Here is an 18,895-nt window from a genome sequence, read left to right on the forward strand (position 1 = left end):
TTTATTTATTACATTTTTATACTGCCCAATAGCCAAAGCTCTCTGGGCGGTTCACAAAAATTTAAACCATTAAGAACATAATCAAACATCCAACAATTTAGAAACCCAAATACAAAATACAATATAAAAAGCACAACCAGGATAAAACCACACAGCAGAAGTTGATATAGGATTAAAATACAGAATTAAAACAGCAAAGTTTAAATTTAGGTGTTAAAATACTGAGAGAATGAAAAGGTCTTCAGCTGGCGACGAAAAGAATACAGCGTAAGCGCCAGGCGGACGTCTCTGGGGAGCTCGTTCCACAGCCGGGGGGCCACAGCCCAGAAAGTTTGTTTTTCCTCCTCCAGCCCATCACCACCTCCAAGCATTGGAGCATTCAGAGGAGACACACTATCCTTAGCTGATGCTGTGACTGAAGGCAGCGGCAGGTTTCTGCCCCTGCTTCCTCTGCGCCACGGGCAGAAGCGCACCCCAGTGTCCCTCGGCTGCTGTAAACACGGTCGCGGCGCTGGGCCCCATCCCCGCCTGCCCCACACATGTCAATGTCGCGCGGCCCCTTTAAGAGCCATGTAAACAAAGCCCGACTCCCCCATCCCTTCCCTTCCGCGCGTGTGTCAACGTCACTGCTGCGCGACCGGCCCTCTTACGCCACCACAGCAAGCCGCGCCATTCTCCAAACCCATGCGGCGGCGGCGGCGGCGGCTCCAGCCTGCCGTATAGGGCCGCTTACGGCGAGTGCGCGAGGAGGCCGGCGTTAGCGCGCAGGCGCGGCAGCCCTGGCTGGGTCGCCAGCGGGAGGGGGAAGGAGGCGGCCGCCGCGGAGGGAGCAGAACATGAATGGAGCAAAATGGCGGATCATGTGCAGGTGAGCAGCGAGGGGCGCCTCCCGCCCGCGCCTCAGGCGCCCCGGCCGGCGCGCGTCTCGGCGCCGGCCAAGCGGAGCCGCCGCCCGAGCGAGGCTGGGCCCCCAGCTCACCTGTCCGCCCCGGGACGCCGCCACGGCGCTGCAGCGCGCGACACACCGCCCGCTCATCCGGCGGACCGGCGCCGCCTCCGGCCGCGGGAGGTGGGCCTGGTCCCCGCCGGCAGCCGCGTACTGGCGCTCCTTGGCCTCTGCCGGCGTGGCGCAGGCGGGAGCCCCGCGCGGAGGTGGCGGCGGGCCTGCTGGGCTCCGTCCAGGCGCCCGAGGGGCTCTCCCGCGGCCGCGGGGTGGCCGAGCAGAATGGGCCCGTTACTCTCGGGGAGGCGCGCGGCAGGACGGAGGGAGAGCGGAAGACGTTTCCCAGCCGGCGGGCGAAGCGGGGCCGGGGGCGCCTGGCCCCCGAGTTGCCGGCCCGGTTCCTCTTTCCCGCTTGCAAGCTTGGCGTGTGAGTGGTGCTGAGCAGCCGGAGATCGAGCGCCTGGCGGGGCACCAAGCCGGGAGCAAGGCGCCCGGGGGCTAGTTGGCCGCGGGAGGCGGCGTTGGCCCCGCTCTGCGCGTCCTCCGCTCCGCTGAGAATGCCGAAGGAGGCCGATCCCTGCGGGGGAGCTTCCCTTAGACCAGCGTGGTCTTCCCGGCCTTTTGTCTGTGAGCGGCGTTACTGGGGTTCTGTCATAAGGCAGATAAGAAGCGGCGGCGGCTGAGGGGGACTATTGTGGTGGATGTTGTGCAGCGAGTGGCCTTGGCCGTGTTATTCTCCACGCAACTTGTTTTGTTGTTGGTGCGCTCATGAGCCACAAGGGTGAGCTGGTTATTTGCTCATCATGTGGCTGTGGGCAGCAGCAGCAGTTAGGAAGCTCTTCGAGCTGAAATGGTCACTTTGGGAGCCTCTTCACGTATTGCAGGAACAGATCCCCCCCCCCCCCCCAGCTGCCCTCCGCAAGTTGATGTATCTTTTCTGTAATGTGTGTTTGGAAATGCATTGTCAGCATGCCTCCTAGGCAACACAACTTCCTGATACCCATGGAGGTGTATGCATGCCATTCCCCACCCCTTGGTCTTACAATCGCTTAGAAAAGGGCCAAATGCATGATGGAAATGCAAAGGCCTGTCTATGGCAATGCATGAAAGTGGCCCACCCACTAAAAAGAATCTGTGTCTTTAGTTTTGCCATTCATATAAATTAGTAGTGGTCTGATTAACTTCAGGGCAAGTTTAAATTTAATCTTTCCAACAGAATCATTGGGGATGTTACCTCACTATAGAAATGTGTTACTTTTATTGTTTTTAAAAACAGACCTCTTTCTCAGATGTTTCTCAGTTTTCATAGCAGCATTTTTTTTTTTACCAATATTTGGAACATAGGAACCTACCTCATTGCAGGTAGGACTATTTGTCCAGCGTGATGACTGGCAGAAGCTCGCTAGGGGCTCAGGTAGAAATATTTCCTATCACCAGCTCCCTAAACCCAGAGATGCCTGGTATTGAGATTGGGATTTTCTGCATGCAAAGCATGTGCTTCTGCCACCAAGCTAAGGTCCTTCCCATTTCGATAATGGCAAAAGTACCAGTAGGTAATTGGGTTGATAGTTCAAACAAATTCCAAGTAATGCAGCAAGCCTTTTGAATGACCTCTTATGAAGTATACCAGATGTGAAAAAGAGAATCGCAGGCACTGCTCCACTGAAGGGTTGCAAGCTCTCCGAGGAATTTATTATCTGACTCGCTCTGTCCCCATGTTGTTCAAGATAGAATCTTATTATTTTGATCATAGTGGCTCAGTTTGACCAGTTTCTGTGTATGGTGTCCTTGTACTAAGTAAGTCAAGAAAAGTTATGAGCGTAAAAAAAAAAAAAGTACTGGATCTCTTGTTTGCATAAGTATATGTTATTCCCAGAGCATCATTCGAAAGCACATTAGGCAGCCACCTTGCTGAAGCTATGCTAGTCTGGAGGGAAGGCCAGGGAACTGAATAAATTCCAAAATGGAAGAAAGGTGGGATAGAAATGTAGTAAATAAGTCATCTGAAAAGAAGCAACTCTTTCCATTTACAAAAGCTTCCAGACTTAAAAACAGATCCTGCTTGCCACAGGTGACTATTCAAGCAGTTATTGTCAGACCTTGTGTATGGGGATTGCTCTGCCCCTTAGCCCGCATCCCAGTAATGGGATAAACAGGTTTCATTAGAGGATGTATGGATGTCCTGTGGCAGAGTGAGTAGGTCTTTTGATGTTTTGAACTTCAACTCATAGCATTCTTGACCACTGGCCATGCTGGCAGGGGCTTCTGGGGTTGAAATCCAAAACATCTAGGGATCTCTACCTTCTGCCCACTCCTACCCTATGGTCATAAGAATATCAGAAGAGCCCTGCTGGATCAGACCAAGGATCCATATAGTCCAGCACTCTGTTCACACAGTAGCCAACCTTGCATTGGATCAAAAAAGTTATATATCAGTGGTAAGAATTGTATTTGTGTTGCCAGATTTTCGCCACAGCTATTTATTTACAGTATTTATATACCACTCCCAATTTAAAATAGGTTCTGCATAATATTGACTCAGGTGAAGAACTAATTGTGCATGTGTGTGAAAGAATAGAAGTTCTTTGCACGTGAACAGGTGTCTTGCATCACATTCTAACCATGGAGCAAGAAACAACCTGTATAGTTATTGTTTTATATTGTATGATTTTATCTGTACGCCACCCTGAGATCCTAGTTATATAGGGCAGGATACAAATGTTTTAAATAAATAAATGAAATAAATCAGGGGTGGGGAATTTGTACCCCTCCATATGTTGTTGGACTCCAACTCCCATCAGTCCATCCAGCATGGCCAAAGTCAGGCATGATAGAGATCCTAGTTATATAGGGCAGGATACAAATGTTTTAAATAAATAAATGAAATAAATCAGGGGTGGGGAATTTGTACCCCTCCATATGTTGTTGGACTCCAACTCCCATCAGTCCATCCAGCATGGCCAAAGTCAGGCATGATAGAATCCAACAATGTCTAGAGGTTTGCAGGGTTTGTGTTTTTCACTGTTTGTTTGGACAACCCTTCAAAACTTTGGCTCTGATCCAAAGAATTGCAGCTTTTACACTTCCAGGTAGAGTAGCAATTCTTCCTTGTGTCTTAAAGTTGGCCTTCAGGAACTTGCTGCTTTTAGTACTCTTCTATATAGAACAAGCAGTGGCTGGTTGAAATACTCAGCTGACTCTTGCCCTGTTTCTCTTCTTTGTGGGATTATTTATTTATTTATTGCATTTTTATACCACCCAATAGCTGAAGCTCACACAGGTTCCTTTACTTGAGTGGCATAGCTGGATATTGGCTGGTTTGGAATTGCTTGGTTATCCTATTTGGACATATTCTTTCAGATGAGACTTTTATTGTACTGTTGCACCACCTAATTCACAGAATTTTAGGGGGCATGCAGACAAGAAAATCTTTAATTTGTAGTCTTCCCTTGTTTTCCTTCTTCTGTCTTTTTTTCTTACCAGGAAAATCTGCTAAGGAGTAAGAGATGACTTTTGATTCTCAGTTATAGGAGCTCTTCATCTGGTAGCACCCATTCTCCCCAGTCAGATTAGGTAGTGATGGCGGAGGGTTTTGCCTTACTATGTAGCATGTCCATAGTTTTTGTTCTAGAGATGCCTGACAGCTGAGTGCTTGCTCTCAGCTTGCAGCATGCTACTGTGATCTCATTTAGATAGGTAGATCAAAATGGAGGACGTGGATGGTCCTGCCTTATGGTAATCGCTCAGACTTGACCAGGAATAGGGAACCTACTTTGGGCAAAGGGTCGAATTGCCTCCAGCCAAGAGCATCATGGGCCACATGCCAGCAGTGAATGTAGCCATCCCCACATGTCCCCTCCAGTGTGCTTGCCCCCATTCTCTCTCACACACCATGCCATATGCCTCCTCCCACATGCACACACATAGGACAGAGCCAGCACTTTAAGGAGTGACTCCTTGAGGCACTGGCTGAGTCCATGATGCCCACTGCTCACCATCGCATGACTCAGCCCCTACCTCAAGGAGACGCTTCATGAGCTGGCTTTGCTTCCCCATTCCCTTCCTCAGTCAGGGTTCGTGAAGGTAGAATAAACTGAGCTTCAGTAGCAAGGAGCTCAGTTGCTCTCCCACCCCCTCCCCTTTTGGAGGTGGGGTGTATGCAAAGGCTCATTGGCCTAGTAGTAGACTGGATTCAGCTCATAGTTCCCCATTCCTAGTCAAGAAGACGTCGTGCTCCATGCTGAGAGATCTAGCAGATTTCTAGCAGATCTAGCAGTGTGTTGGTTCTTAAATGTTACCCTCTAATGCAGTCCTGCACATAGAGCTGGGAAGGCCTGGAAAAAATTAGATCACCCCTCCCCCATGGTTTTCCATTTTTGCCCATGGACCTTTTTATTTCCCCCCACCCAAATGGAACACTTTTAGATTATGAAATATTTTCTTTCAGAGAGTGATGAATAGAATGTTTAAGAGATGGGTTTATTATATTGTCACAGTATCCTTTATTCCCTCAAAATGAGTTCTATGTAATAGGAAAACTTTTTTTTAAAAAAATAGAGAGAATACATTTTCTGGAAGTCCTGAAACCATTACGGGGAAGGGGAAAGATTTTTTTTTTAAAAAAATCTTCTCTATGGCATTGCTAGCATAGTTGTTTCTTCTGTTCCTCAGGAGTCAGGACTGCATGAATCTGAAGGACCAGGTTTGTAGCTTCGGGGTTCTCCCAGAACTATCTCTGTCACTTGAGGCTCAGGTGGCCTCGCTGGCACGGAGTGCCTTCTACCGGTGGCCCAGCTATGCCCCTTATCTGGGGATAACCTGGCTTCAGTTGTCTATTCTCTGGTAACCTCCAAAATAGATTACTGCAATGCGCTCTACATGGGGCTGCCTTTGAAGATGGTTCAGAAGCTGCAGCTTGTGCAAAATGCAGTGGCCAGATAGATAACTGGAACCATATAAGACCGACTCTGGCCCTCTTCCATTGGCTGCCTGTACATTTCCGAGCCTGAATCAAGGTGCTGGTTTTAACGTATAAAAGTATAAAGCCTTACATGCCTTGGGACAACAATACTTGATGGAATGCCTCTTCCGACATGAACCTACCCATACACTATGCTCAATATCTAAGGTCCTCCTCTAGGTGCCTACTCCGAGGAAAGCTTGGAGGATGGCAACAAGGGAGAGGGACTTTTCAGCGGTGGCTCCTCAATTATGGAACGATCTTCCTGACAAGGCTCGCCTGGCGCCAACATTGTTATCTTTTTGGCGCCAGATCAAGACTTTTCTCTTCTCCCAGGCATTTAACAACATATGCTGATTTTTTAAACTGACACCAGAATAGTTGCTTTAACTGGATATTGTCTATTTTCTATGGTTTTTATGGTTTTAAAATTTTGTATACTTGTTTTTAATGTTCAATGTTTTAATCTTTGTAAATTGCCAGAGAGTTTTGGGTATGGGGCAGTATATAAATGTATAATAATAATAATAATAATAATAATAATAACAATAACAATAACAATAATAATAATAATAATAATATCTTCTGTTCACTTTTGGTTTCACTTTCTGTTCCCTTCCCTATCCCTAGACTTCTCCTCCTTGTTCAGATCTCCATCTTCCCAAATTCTCTATTCCTTGACCTTGATTAGGTTTGGATGACACAATAACCAAAGATGGGTTAAATAGTCAATGGTTGGTTATTGCGTCGTTTGTCAGGACTTTTTCACACCATGGTTATTCAGCTGAAATAACCAACGCAAATAACCAATGCTGTGCAGAGTTGATTATTTTTGAATAACTGTTGGTTATTGTGTCACGTGTTAGATACTGTTGACTATTTCTTTGCACGCAGTTACTTATTTTTGGCAACTACAGAGTTCTCTGGCAAGAGTGACCAAAGCAGTGGTTGCTGCTCAGATCCAGCCAACAGAACTCGCAATGGCTGATGGGATATCAGCAGGAGGACTGAGATGGGGAGAGAGAACAAGGGATATGTCAATCAAACACACCAATGACTAATAATCAACTCAACGCTAGCCTTAATCCACACCACGGTTGATTGTAATCATGTCATGTGGGGAGTACCCCCTCGATAATCATCCATGGAGTTGACTATTAACCCATCATTGACTATTGTGTTGTCAGAACGCAGCCCTTCCCTATCTTTGTACTTTAGAGAGAGAGAGAGAGCATGCACTTCTGTACACCACCTATAATGCAGAATAGAACTGATCAGGTTATCTCTCATCTCCATAAGCTGCTGTTAACATTCATAGAATATAATTAGAAGTTGTATAATTAGTATTCATGATTAAATCTTTGACCTAGGCTCCTTTTTTACTAATTGTTTTGAGAAAATTTTGAAATCCAATTGAAATAAATCCAATTTAAATTTTAAAAATATATTTTTAATCAACCCTGTCTAGTTATCCATAATACAGTTTATGTTCCAAAGTAACAACCTTAACTTTAGATGTGTAAAGAGGACTTTAAAAAGTAGTTGTGCATTTTTCCATCCCCCCCCCCCATTTCTGGGCAGGGGGAGAGTAACTTCAAAGTTTCTAGAAACTTTATATGCACAACTTTTGAGCCATCAGAAGCTGACTACCCCACACAATCAGCAGTAGGAGGCCATGGTGGTCCACATGTTCTGCTGTGCTGCCTGACAGTTCTAGTCCCACGTTGAAAGTTTTATCAAACTGTAGGTTCTCTGGTGGTCCAAAAAGTACTACAAAGAAGAGCTGCCCTCAGCCATCCTCTTGCCACACCCTTGCTCTGCCCTTCTTTCCTTCTAGCTTTGTGCTCTTCAGTAGGTTGCTGTGGTCATGCCTGTTGAAAGTGCAAGGGCTCCTGTCCACATGGCTGTGCTTGGTGAGCTTGTGATGCCAGCACAACACTGGCAAACATGATGCTGGACAATGGTTACTGCACAAGCAATTGACTGAGTCTATATTCCTTTCATTAAGTTCTGGAAAACAGAATATACAAAACATCTCCAACAATTTAAAGTAAATATTTACAAGCTAATACTTTCTGTAACATTTAGAGTAAATGTGGGGTGGGTTATGATAAGGCCTGGAGTACTCATCTACGCACATGCTGGGAAACTGAACATGACTCGGAGCATCCCTAAATATCTATCAGTAAAAGATACATTAGATCAATAATTGTAATAAGGAATGGAAGAAAGAATGGGTTCAGAGGAGGGCAACAAGATGTATTTATTTATTTTATTTATTTATTGCATTTCTATAAGATGATACCGGGGCTTGAGGACAGGCTGAAGGAACTTGGGATGTTCAGTCTGGAGAAAAGAAGACTGAGGGGAGATATGTTAGCAGTGTTCAGGTACATAAAAGGGTTCCACAGGGAGGATGGTCAAGAACTATTTCCCATGGCCACAGGAATTAGGACCTAAAATAATGGGAATAAGTTACAGCTACCTAGATTCTGATTAAATATAAGGAAAAACTTCCTGATGGTAAGATCTGTACAACAGTAGGAACAGTCTACATATGGAGGATGTGGATTCTCTATCTCTAGAGGTTTTTAAGAAGAGGCTGGACAGCCACCTCTCATGGGATGGTTTTCCTGCACATTGCAGAGGGTTGGAAGAGATGACCCTTGTGATCCCTTCTGACTCAACAATTCTGTGATTCTATAATGCTAGGAATCCCCCCCCCCCAATAGCTTCATTATTTCCAGACATTTTAAATCTCTACTCTTATTACATTTTTTTTAGAAATAATTGCGGGGAGTAAAGGCTGTGGCCTGCAGGTACTTTGGGTCCCCAGGTACTTTGCCAGCTGCTGCTCACATTCTCCACCTGTGCCCCTCCTTGGGCACAGCTTGCTGAGGTGCCCTGGGAGAGCCAGTGGCTGCAGGAGAAGGGAACACTGCCACCGCCCAGGGCAGGGGGAGAGCCACCTGCTGCTGTGCCCTGTCTGCCTCTTGCTGCTGCTCTTTTTTCTTTTTCTTTTTTTCTTTCTTTTTTCTGAGGGTCTTAAACTATGTGCCTGAGAGGGGGAATACAGAGCCGGGAGGGAGATCTGAGGGGGACCCAATTAGTGTAGTGACGGGTAGAAGGAGATATGGTGTTGTGAGAAGGACTTGCCAAGTAAGGGGAACGTGGCCCAGACAGTTAATGGCTGTGCCTTGTTAGGCACACCCGCAGGTTTGTTGGTTGCTCTATCAGCCAGGCCTCAGGCCTCTGGATGTTGCTTTTAAATGCCAGATCAGTGCATAACAAGACCTCCCTCATTCATGATTTAATTCTGGATGAGGCAGCCGATATGGCATGTGTGACTGAGACCTGGGTAGGTGAGCAGGGAGGAGTTAGTCTCTCCCAGCTATGCCCACCGGGGTACTTGGTTCAGCATCAGGGTAGACCTGAGGGCTAGGGAGGGAGTGGTTGCTGTGGTCTATAGGAATTCCATCTCCCTCTGCAGGCTCCCTGTCCATGTGACTACTGGTCTGTAGTGTTTGCACCTTGTGTTGGGTCAGCGGGATGAATTAGGGATTCTGTTGGTGTGCCGCCCATCCTGCTGCTCAACAGACTCTCTAGGTGAGCTGACGGAGGTGGTCTCAGCTGCACTGCTGAGTTTCCCCAGATGTTGGTTCTGGGGGATGTCAACATTCATGCTGAGGCCACCTTATCCGGGGCAGCTCAGGATTTCATGGTCTCCATGACAACCATGGGCCTGTCCCAACATGTCATCGGCCCAGCACATGTAGCAGGCCATACTCTTGACCTGTTTTTCACAACTGGACATGGAGATGGTGATTTGAAAGTGGGGGACCTCACATCAGTCCCTTTATCAGATCACTGCTTGCTGAGGTTTAGACTTACAGCAGCTTTTCCCCTGTGCAAGGGTGGGGGACCTATTAAGATGGTCCGCCCCCAGAGACAGCTCCATGGTATATCGCAGAGCTCAGAGCGATGAAACAAAATAGGAGATGGCTTGAGGGCAGATGGAGACGAACTCCTAGTGGATGCAGTCAAGCTCTGGTGAGTGCCCACAGTAAGGCATATTCAGGGGCAGTGAGGGCAGCAAAAAACCAATACCTTGCTGCCACTATCAAATCATCAATCTTCTGCCCAGTGGAGCTTTTCAGAGTTGTCTGGGGGATATTACACGCTGGCCCCAAGGACATGGTAGAACCATCTCAGGCCCGCTGTAATGAGTTTGCTAGGCGCTTCCAGAATAAAACCTTTTGCATCCGCCAGGACTTAGACTCCAGAGTTATAGCAGGTGAATCTTGTGAGGTACCCAGAGCACAGCCTTGTCCAGTTTTCTTGGATGAGTTTCAGTTGGTACAGCTCAAGGATGTTGACAAGGTTCATGCAACCACCTCCATATTGGATCCTTGTCCCTCTTGGCTAATAAAAGCTAGCAGAGATGGAACAGCTGGCTGGGCCAAGGAAGTAGTGAGACCACTCCTGAAGAAAACTTCCTTGGACCCGGAAAATCTTAGTAACTACAGGCTGGTGGCGAATGTTCCATTCCTGGGCAAGGTCCTCAATCGGGTGGTTGTGGGCCAGCTCCAGATACTCTTGGATGAGACTGATTATCTGGATCCATTTCAGTTGGGTTTCAGGCCTGGTTTTGGCACGGAAACAGCCTTGGTCGCTTTGTATGATGACCTGTGTTGGGAGAAAGATAGAGGGAGTGTGACTCTGTTGATTCTCCTTGATCTGTCAGTGGCTTTCAATACCATTGACCATGATATCTGTGTCATTACTGTTGTAAGGGATTCTGTTCCCTTACATATGTCTGGATTGGTATGTCTAGTGAGTATAGAATGTTGGACTGAGTGGGCGTGGCTGATGATGCTGTGAAAGCAGGGGGAGTATAAATGGTTGGTTAGTTGGTTGGGAGTGGGGCGTGTCCGTTAGGATTGTCAGTGGTGTGGAGAGTGAAAGGAGATAAGAATTTAAGAGATTTAAGATTACTGTTTTTATTAAAACTAGTAGATTAAGCAGGTTAACTTGAATTTGAAGTAACTAAGATCTGTTAAACAAAAATAAACATTTTATTTTGTTTCGTTACCTCAAACCACGTGTCTGCTTGGCTTTATCACCTGCTCTATAGTTACTATCGTAAACACCTTATATATAACCTTCATCTTATTACATACACAGTAAAACCTTTTCAGATTCTAGCCTTTACCCTCTCATATGAGGGAAAGGTTGTGTTTTACCCTACCCTCAGGTTGTTCACGTGGAGGCACTTGGCTTGAGGAGAGTTTGCGTCAAGGATTTGGAGTGTGAGGCCTGTGTCGTGACAGTATCCTTCTGGGGCGACTGGCTGAGTTGGGAGTGGGAGGTACTGCATTGCAGTGGTTCTGCTCCTACTTGGCTGGTTGGCTTCAGAAGTTGGTGCTTGGGGAACATTGCTTAGTCCCGTGGATTTTCCAGTATGGGGTTCCACAGGGGTCAGTTTTGTCCCCCATGTTGTTTAACATTTACATGAAACCGTTGGGTGCGGTCATCTGGAATTTTGGAGTGCGTTGTCATCAGTACGCTGATGACACACAGCTCTATTTCTCCTTTTCATCTTCATCAGGTGAGGCTGTGGATATGCTGAACCGGTGCCTGGCTGCGACAATGGACTGGATGAGGGCTAGTAAACTGAAACTCAATCCAGACTGAGATGCTGCTAGTGGATGGTTCTTCTGACTGGGTAGTGGTTGTTCAACCTGTTCTGGATGGGGTTGCACTTGCCCTGAAGGAGCAGGTTCGTAGCATGGGCATTCTCCTAGAACCACCTCTGTCCCTTAAGGCTCAGGTGGCCTCGGTGGCACGGAGTGCCTTCTACCAACTTCGGTTGGAGGCCAGACTACGCCCCTATCTGGACAGGGATAACCTAGCTTCAGTTGTCCATGCTATGGTTACCTACGAATTAGATTACTGCAATGCGTTCTATGTGGTGCTGCCTTTGAAGATGGTTTGGAAGCTGCAGCTTGTGTAAAATGCAGTGGCCAGATTGATAACCGGAACCAGAAGGTTCGAACATATAAGACTGACTCTGGCCCGCTTGCATTGGCTGCCTGTACATTTCCGAGCCTGATTGAAAGTGCTGGTTTTAATCCATAAAGCCTTACATGGCTTGGGACCACAATACCTGACTGAATGCCTCTCCCGACATGAACTTACCTGTATACTACGCTCAACATCTAACATCCTCCTCTGAGTGCCTACTCCGAGGGAAGCTCAGAGGATAGAAACAAGGGAGAGGGCCTTTTCAGTGGTGCCCCCCCAATGATGGAATGACCAGGAGGCTCACCTGGCACCAACATTGTTATCTTTTCAGCGCCAGGTTAAGACTTTTCTCTTCTCCCAGGCAGTTAACAACATATGCTGAGGCTTCTTTAACTGCCCCAAGATTAGTTGTTTTAAATGGATATTGCTGTTTTTATGCTTTTGATGGTTTTAAATTTCTGTATATTTGTTTTTAATGTTGACTGTTTTTAACTTTTGTAAACTGCCCAGAGAGCTTCAGCTGTGGGGCAGTATATAAATGTAATAAATAAATAAATAAACACATTGGCGCAGTTCAGACAACATGTTAAGTCAACAGTGGGCTATTTAAGCAACCGTTGCTTAAATAGTCTCCCATTATAGTGTTGTCTGGTTAGCTATTTTCCAGAAATAACCAATGGATATAACTAATAGTTTGCACAGTTGTTTCTCTGCACAACGATTGATTATCGTGTCATGTGGCGGGCTCTATCGATCATTTCCTGTGTATACAGAGTTGCGAAGCAAGAGCGGCAGCGCTCTTGCCCAGCGTGCCTCTTATCAGCATGGGAAATAGTCCCGTCCCAGGAAGTGCTTCGGTAGCCATCTCTGATGGTGCTGTCCTCATCATAGCTGCAGGAGGGATCATTCCATGCAGCGCCCCTTCTTCCCCTTCAGGGCCATGGCAACAGGGAAGGGGCAGCGTTGCTATAGCTTCCCACTTTCCTGTTGCCATGGTCTTGATGGTGGAAGATGCGTTGACGCCAAGCCATGTGATCCCCTTACAGGGATGGTGGCACTCAGCACTGAGACGTCCTTCACCAGAGGCTGGATCTTGCGCCCTGACATGTGAGGAGACCGTTCCACAGCCTCTTGCTTGTGCAGTGGGTGTTTCTCCACACACTGCCGCTGCAGGAACAAGAGACTGAGGAACGGACTCCTCACATGTTAGGGTGTGAGATCCAGCCTCCCATGAAAGAGGCGTCAGCACCAAGCGATGTCCCCTTCACCTTTAATTGCGCGGCCGCCACAGTGAGGATCAGCAGCCGCATCGCCTGCAGTGACAGGGAAGCGATGCTCTGCTGTCACAACGGCTATGGCACATCTCTGGGCGCTGTGTCTCTCCTCCCTGCTCCATCCCTCCCCATGGAATGGCGACGCCCCAATAAGTTAAGCAGGAACCAGCACTGCCATTTGGTGGTGAGGGCGGAGCAGGGAGGGACTACTACTCCACGGAGTACCCACGGAGTGAGGCACACAAATAGTCATCCGTGGAGTGAACTAAAGTGTTGTCGAACACACCTATTGTTTTACTTTCTAAAAGAAAGTATTCCATAATCCAAAGCTGTTCAGTTTTTTTGGAAGAAAACAAAAATGTTGGAAAACTGGCAGTGGAGGGAATGTTATTTTCTTAATTTTTAAGGCATAAGCTTTCGTGGATTGCTGACTTCTTTATCAGATGCATGAAATATTGCAAACAGGAATGTAGAGGGAAGAACAGGGTACATAGATGGTGCTATATAAATAAATAAATAATAATAATAATAATAACAGAGATGTAAAATTTCTGGAGCAATGACAAAACAAGTTTTTTCCCAAGAACTGCAAATTTTGAGGAAAATTGGAAAAAAAGGAGTAGTTATTTATTTTAGCATTCTTTAGTCTAAAGTCACTTCACTACTTTAGGAACATAATACTATTATGATTCTATAGAATAGTAGAGTTGGAAGGGACCTACAAGGCCATCGAGTCCATCCCCATGCTCATTGCAGGAATCTACCTTAAACCATACCTGACACATGGCTGTCCAGCTGCCTCTTGGCCTCTGGTGTGGGAGAGCCCAAACCTTCCTAGGCAATTGGTTCCATTGTCGTACTGCTCTAATAGTCAGGAAGTTTTTCCTGATGTCCAGCTGGAATCTGGCTTTCTGTAACTTGAGCCCATTATTCAGTGTCCTGTACTCTGGGATGATCGAGAAGAGATCCTGGCCCTCCTCTGTGTGACAACCTTTAAAGTATTTGAAGAGAGCTATCATGTCTCCTCTTAATCTTCTCCAGACTAAACATGCTCATTTCTTTCAGTCTCTCTTCAAAGGGTTTGTTTCTAGACCCCTGACCATCCTCGTTGCCCTCCTCTGAACACGATCCAGCTTGTCTGCGTCCTTCTTAAAGCGTGGAGCCTAGACCTGGACACAGTACTCAAGATGAGACTTAACCAGTGCTGAATAGAGGGGAACCAGTACCTCGTGTGATTTGAAAGCTATACTTTTATTAATGCAGCCCAAAATAGCATTTGCTTTTTTTGTAGCTACATCACAGTGTTGGTTCATATTCAGCTTGTGATCTACAACAATTCCAAGGTCCTTCTCGTTTGTAGTATTGCTGAGTCAAGTATCCCCCATCTTGTAACTGCATTTGGTTTGTTTTTCCTAGGTGTGGAACTTGGCATTTATCCTTATTAAATTTCTTTCTGTTGTTTTCAGCCCAGCGCTCCACCATATCAAAATCACTTTGAAGTTTGTTTCTGTCTTCCAGGGTATTAGCTATCCCACCCAATTTTGTGTCATCTCTTCAAATTTGATAAGTGTTCCCTGCACCTCCTTGTCCAAATCATTAATAAAAATGTTGAAGAGCACCGGGCCCAGGACTGAGCCTTGCTGTACCCCACTTGTTTGAGAAGGTACCGTTGATAAGCACTCATTGAGTCTGATTCTGTAGCCAACTGTGGATCCACCTAATAGTTGTTCCATCTAGCACAGCTTTCGATAATTTATTAATCAAAATATCATGTGGCACTTTGTCAAAAGCTTTGCTGAAGTCAAGATATATGACGTCCACAGCATTCCCACAGTCCACAAGGGAGGTTACCCGATCAAAAAATGAGATCAAATTAGTCTGACAGGATTCGTTCCTGACAAATCCATGCTAGCTTATAGTAATCACTGCATTATTTTAAAGGTGCTTACAGATTGATTTCTTTATAATCCACTCCAAAAATTTCCCAGGGATGGATGTCAGACTGACTGGTCTGTAGTTCCCAGGTTCCTCCTTTTTGCCCTTTTTGAAGATAGGGACAATAGTCGTCCGGCACCTCACCTGTCTTGCATGATTTTGCAAAGATAATAGACAGTGGTTCTGAGAGTCCTTCATGACTCTAGGATGCAGCTCATTGGGCCCTTGAGATTTGAACTCGTTCAAAGAAATTAGGTGGTCCTTGACCATTTGTTTATCAATCTCAAACTGCAATCCTGCCCCCTCAACTTGTGCTTCACTTTTTCCAGGGCAGTCATAGACCCACTTTTGAGAGAAGATTGAATCAAAGTAGGAATTGAGCACTTTGGACTTTTCTTTGTCTTCTGTTATAAATTTGCCATCCTCATTAAGCAGTTGAACCACCATTTTTGTGAACCGCCCAGAGAGCTTCGGCTATTGGGCGGTATAGAAATGTAATAAAAAAATTAAAAAAAAATCTTTCCTCTGTCTTTCACTATTCATTTATCTGAAAAAAGCCTTTTTATTGCTAGTCTCAGCTCATTCTCAGCTTTTTTGTTGCTTTTAGCATCCCTCGCTAATCTCAGCTCATTCTGAGTTTTAGCCCTCCTGACGCCTTTTCAGCACTTCTGCGCCACCTGTCTGTACTCTTCTTTTGTAGCCTGGCCTTCCTTCCACTTCCTATATGTATCCCTTTTTGTTTTCAGGTCATCTCTAAGCTTTTTGTGAAGCCACATTGGTTTCTTCTGTTGTGTTCTATCTTTTTTCCTTGTTGTAATTGTTTGTAATTGTGCTCTTAAAATTTCCTTTTTTAAAACCTCCCACCCATCTTGGTCTCCTTTTCTCTTTAGGGCTACTTGCCATGGGAGCTTACATATCATAGTTCTGAGTTTATTAAAATCAGCTTTCCTAAAATCCAGCGTACATGTATGGCTACATTCAGCTTTTGCTTCCTTTAAAATCAAGAATTCAAGTATGACATGGTCACTTTTCCCCGAAGTTCCTGTAACTGCCACTTTATCCACTAAGTCGTCCGTATTGGTCAGTGTCAAGTCAAGGACAACCGATCCTGTAGTTCCTTCCTCCCTCCACTTTCTGCAGGAGAAAGTTATCACCTACACATGTCAGGAATTTCTTGGAAGGGCCACTTTTGGCAGAATTTGTCACCCAACAGATATAGGGATAATTGAAGTCCCCCATCACTACTACATCACACTTCCTTGAAACACTAGCAATTTTCTTTTCAAAAGTTTCATCCTCTTCTCCTTGATTAAGTGGTCAGTAGTAAACTCTGACTATCATGCACCTTTTATTCCTTGCCCCATTTGTTTTAATCTAGATGCTCTTGATCGGGCTCCCAGGCTCATCCTCCTGTATTTCTGTGCAGGGATAAATATTTTTAACATATAGTGCAACTCTGCCTCCCTTTCTATTTTTTCTGTTCTTTTTGAACAAGTTATATCTGTCAATTGCTATATTCCAGTCATGGGAGTCATCCCACCAAGTTTCAGTTATACCTATCAAGTCGTATTTGCCTTCATGTATTAAGAGTTCAAGTTTGTTCTGTTTGTTTCCCATACTCTGGGGGTTGTTAGTATGTAGACATCAAAGACCATGTGCTTTATAGTCTGGCTTTGTTCCTACATTGTTGAGGACACTATTTGGGGGCACTATTGGAGCTGTTTTCTGTGTTATGGTGCATGGGCCTTCCATTGTTCCCTTGAAATTTACAACTCCTGCCCCCGTAAAATTAAGTTTAAAGCCCTCCTGATCAAGTTCTTCATGCTGTGGACAAACAAATTCTTTCCAGGCCTTGTGAGGTGCAACCCATCCCTTGCCACCAGTCCATCTTCCAAGTAGCGTAGCCCATGGTCCCAGAATCCAAAACTCTCACATTGGCACCACCTTCATAGCCAGTCATTCACCCAGAGTATTTTTCTTTCCCTTTCTAATCCTCTTCCATGAACTGGGAGGATGGATAAGAAAAGTATCTGGGCCCTTAAAGTTCTTGAATTTCCTTCCCAGAGCTTCAAAGTCTGACATCATTTCTTTGTAGCTCCGCTTGGCGACATCATTTGTTCCCACATCCATGAAAAGAAAAGGGTATGTGTCAGTGGACTTTATGAGCTTTGGCAACCCTTCAGTCACATCTCTAATCTGTGCTCCAGGGAGACAGCAAATCCATGGGTCTCCACGACATAGTTGGGTTTCAATCCCACGCAGCAAGGAGTCTGCCACAATTACTACTCTTCTCTTCTTCTTGGGGCTCATCTACACCAAGCAGAATATTCCACTATGAAAGTGGTATGAAAGCAGTATATAAAAAGCAGGAGCCACACTACTGCTTTATAGTGACATTGAAGTGCACTGCAGGATCTACACTACTGCTTTATAGTGGTAATGAAGTGCACTGACAACTGTTGGGGCCCATGAGACATCTACACCAAGCAGGATATAATACTATGAAAGTAGTATATGATATGTGTCATGGGTCCCAACAGTCATCAGTGCACTTCAGTACCACTATAAAGCAGTAGTGTAAATCCTGCAGTGCACTTCAATGTCACTATAAAGCAGTAGTGTGGCTCCTGCTTTTTATATACTGCTTTCAAACCGCTTTTGTAGTGGAATATCTGCTTGGTGTAGATGAGCCCTTGGTCAACTGACCTTCTGCCTCTTATTCACTGTTGCATGGTGTCCCCTGTAATTCTTCCTCTGCAGACTGTCTTCCAGTCTCATCCTCCATATAGTTGAAAGCTACTGAGAAGACCTCCCTTTTGATGTTCAGTGCATCTACCAATGAGTCTATGGAGGCAATCCAAAAAGCGAAGACCACTGCAAGGAAAATGGGCCTATCGACTTAGTTCCAACAGCCTCCTTACAAACACTGGCGGTGGACTCAACCTCAGCAGTATTAAAAACCACGACAATACAATGACAAGGCACCTAAATTCAACCTGCACCAACAACAGTGGAAACAGCAGAAACCTAACAGATTCCATCAATTTCGCCCAAGGAATAACCATCATAGGGAGGAATTTGGGTACTGAGATAGGTCCCCGGCATCCAACTACTCCTCTTACTATGGATAGTACCAACGAGAGTGATACCGACATCCATCAGATTGCAGAGAAGGCTCTAGATCACCCAAATCTGACTGGGATAGACAATTGGACTGGTCACCTCCTAGACAAAGATGCTGGACTGACTGGAGGTTGGGACCAGAGGACGACCCTAATTATTTCAGCAGAAGAAGACATTGACCGTAGCTGAGAGATACACATCAACCGACTTGCACACCTTCCACGACCCATTCACACCCAATTACTGGAACATCTCAGGTCGTGAGAGAAAACAGAACTGCCCCTCTTGCAATCCAGGCATGTTCAACAACAATACAACCTATCACTATGGAGGAATTTATTTATTTATTTATTTATTTATTACATTTCTATACCGCCCAATAGCCGGAGCTCTCTGGGCGGTTCACAAAAATACTATTACCTCCAACAGCTCATCTAGTACCACCGACACCCCCAACTTTGCCACCAGCACATGATTCCCATTCACGACATTTGGATGGAGGGGATTATCCTTCAGATTCTGCGTCTGTTTCGTCAGTAGCCTGCTCCATTTCATCACCAGATGTGGCAATAGGGAACTCAGATGGGGTCTCACCTTCAGAGGACTTGAGGCATTTCTCAGAACAAATTAGTAGGA

General features: G+C 45.7%; 1 protein-coding gene across 3 annotated transcripts in view; it reads left to right on the plus strand.

Annotated features, from left to right (window-relative positions):
* The first annotated feature begins 756 nt into the window (after positions 1-756).
* Positions 757-18,895, plus strand: part of XPO7 (exportin 7) — an 82,548-nt gene continuing 64,409 nt past the window's right edge. For all 3 annotated transcript variants that reach the window (XM_063139263.1, XM_063139264.1, XM_063139266.1), the window contains exon 1: positions 757-868. In XM_063139263.1, coding sequence (XP_062995333.1) covers positions 851-868 — 18 coding nt within the window. In that variant the 5' untranslated portion in view covers positions 757-850. The remainder of the gene's footprint in view (positions 869-18,895) is intronic.

Source organism: Elgaria multicarinata, chromosome 12, assembly GCF_023053635.1.
Source record: "Elgaria multicarinata webbii isolate HBS135686 ecotype San Diego chromosome 12, rElgMul1.1.pri, whole genome shotgun sequence".
NCBI lineage: Eukaryota > Metazoa > Chordata > Lepidosauria > Squamata > Anguidae > Elgaria > Elgaria multicarinata.